We start from the raw sequence: 1881 nt of genomic DNA, 5'->3' as shown, positions 1-1881 counted from the left end.
CTTTTGGTGGTTTCCATATTCCATCCTCTTCTTCATCCCAATCATAGGGCTAATCAGCAGGGAAAAACAAATAATTGAGTAAAATGTATTCTCTTTATTTCATGTATTTGCCAAGAGTAGCACACAGACAAACAGAATTACTAGTGTTTCAAGCATGTTTAAGGCAACAAAAGAAAAATGTGCATGTAAGCACCTAGGTCATATATAATAAAAAATAAATTAAAGATGAAACAAGAGAAGAACACATTAAATAAAACAAAGCTCAGTCAAATGCGTAAGATAAGTTATTACAGAAAAGAACGAGCTCCAGTAAATCAACTAACCTTTTTTGCTTTTGGATCTGGTATTTCTCGTGGAATAGAATCATAACCCTGCAATATGATACATACATAAAATTGAATGATGAATATCATTGATCAACTTCAGGAAAGCCACTAAATTCTGTTAAGTACAATACCTCAGGTTTGACTTCATTTGGATCATCTATATATTCTCGATCATCCCAGTCTTCAGGCTGTCATAAAAGTTTGGGATATAAGAATAGTGTTTGTACAAACTAATACATGTACACACACACACACACACACATGCACGTCAATTGAAAGAAAATGGAAGCTACAATTTTAAATTATATGAAAGTATTAAATAAATAATTATAATTATAATTAATAATTGACATAAATATTTAAATGTTTAATAGATAATACAGGCTCTGAAAATACTGTGGAAAAAAAGAAAATCAAAGATTACGGCCCTAAATTAGATTCATTAAGAAGTGGAAGAATTTATCAGCCAAAGATAACCTTTTTGGCATTCACAGCTTTAATCTTGCGAGGAGGAAGGATATCCCAGTCTGTGTACATGCTTCCAGAATCTCTTTCTCGACCATCAATCAGTACACTATATGTTGCATCAGGACGAAGAATAAATGTATAAAAATGGGTTAACTTGTCTGTTTCACATTGCAGATCCTTCTTGATGGGGTAATTTTGGCCTTGATAGGAAAGAATAACATGAAGTTTCTTCGTCTGTGAACCACATATATCAGGTCCAAACATCAAACTGCACCCAAACAAAAGTTTCAAAAAAATAAAAGATAGAGTAGTACTGTGGGAATAAATGTCTAGGTACCCAACTCGATGGTTGGAGCTTTCTCCAGAGTTCAAAAGTTCCATGGCAGGTTTAAAATACAAACAAGTGTCCAAAGCAGAAAGTGCAAGGCTAAAATAAATGGAAAATCTAGATCAATTTGTACTAACATGTCTGTATGCCAGAAAGGATAGCAACATTTCATAATCTGAACCAAGAGAAAATCAGAACAGCATAAAATTGAACTTCAATTTTCTACCAAGGACACAATCACACCAGACGTCGAATAAACAATATATAGTTTATTTCCTATGTTTCTAAAACATTGAAGATATTCATGGATTGTCTATGGACAAAAAGATTTTTGATTGAAGACATAAAGAGAAAATCATGCTTTCATATCATATAGAACTTGGCAAAAATTTTACATAGTTCTTACACTGTCCATCCAATTTCATCAGAAGGAAAAAGTGAAGCAAGAAGTGCTAAGAGTTTGCTGTGTTTGACCATGACATTATAAGCCCTTGTTTGAGCCCCATTTTGGAGGGGAAAACGCATTTTTGTATAGTTTATTGATAAGAAATGTGTGGTTAAAAAATAAAGAAAATTTTTGGATTTGCGTGTAATATTATTTTATTGAAGAATGTACGGTTGAAATGATGAAAAACACTGTAGAATAATGCATTTTCCCCACAGAATGGACCTCAAACAAGGGCTAAATTTGACATGCAAGACAAATAAGTATATTCAAAATCGTTGAAGGCTTTTCATTAAAAAAAAAAAAAAAAAAAA

General features: G+C 32.3%; 1 protein-coding gene across 1 annotated transcript in view; it reads right to left on the bottom strand.

Moving 5' to 3' along the window:
* Positions 1-4: 4 nt before the first annotated feature.
* LOC111384662 (calreticulin-3-like) overlaps positions 5-1881 on the bottom strand; it is a gene marked incomplete at its 3' end in the record, with an annotated part of 4735 nt that continues 2858 nt past the window's right edge. The window contains exons 4-7 of the mRNA XM_023008978.1: positions 804-1062; positions 458-514; positions 324-371; positions 5-49 (exon numbers count right to left, since the gene is read on the bottom strand). Of these exons, the coding sequence (XP_022864746.1) occupies positions 5-49; positions 324-371; positions 458-514; positions 804-1062 (409 nt within the window). The remainder of the gene's footprint in view (positions 50-323; positions 372-457; positions 515-803; positions 1063-1881) is intronic.

This window comes from Olea europaea, unplaced genomic scaffold (assembly GCF_002742605.1).
Source record: "Olea europaea var. sylvestris unplaced genomic scaffold, O_europaea_v1 scaffold2966, whole genome shotgun sequence".
Lineage (NCBI taxonomy): Eukaryota > Viridiplantae > Streptophyta > Magnoliopsida > Lamiales > Oleaceae > Olea > Olea europaea.
This window is presented reverse-complemented; position numbering and strand designations above follow the sequence as displayed.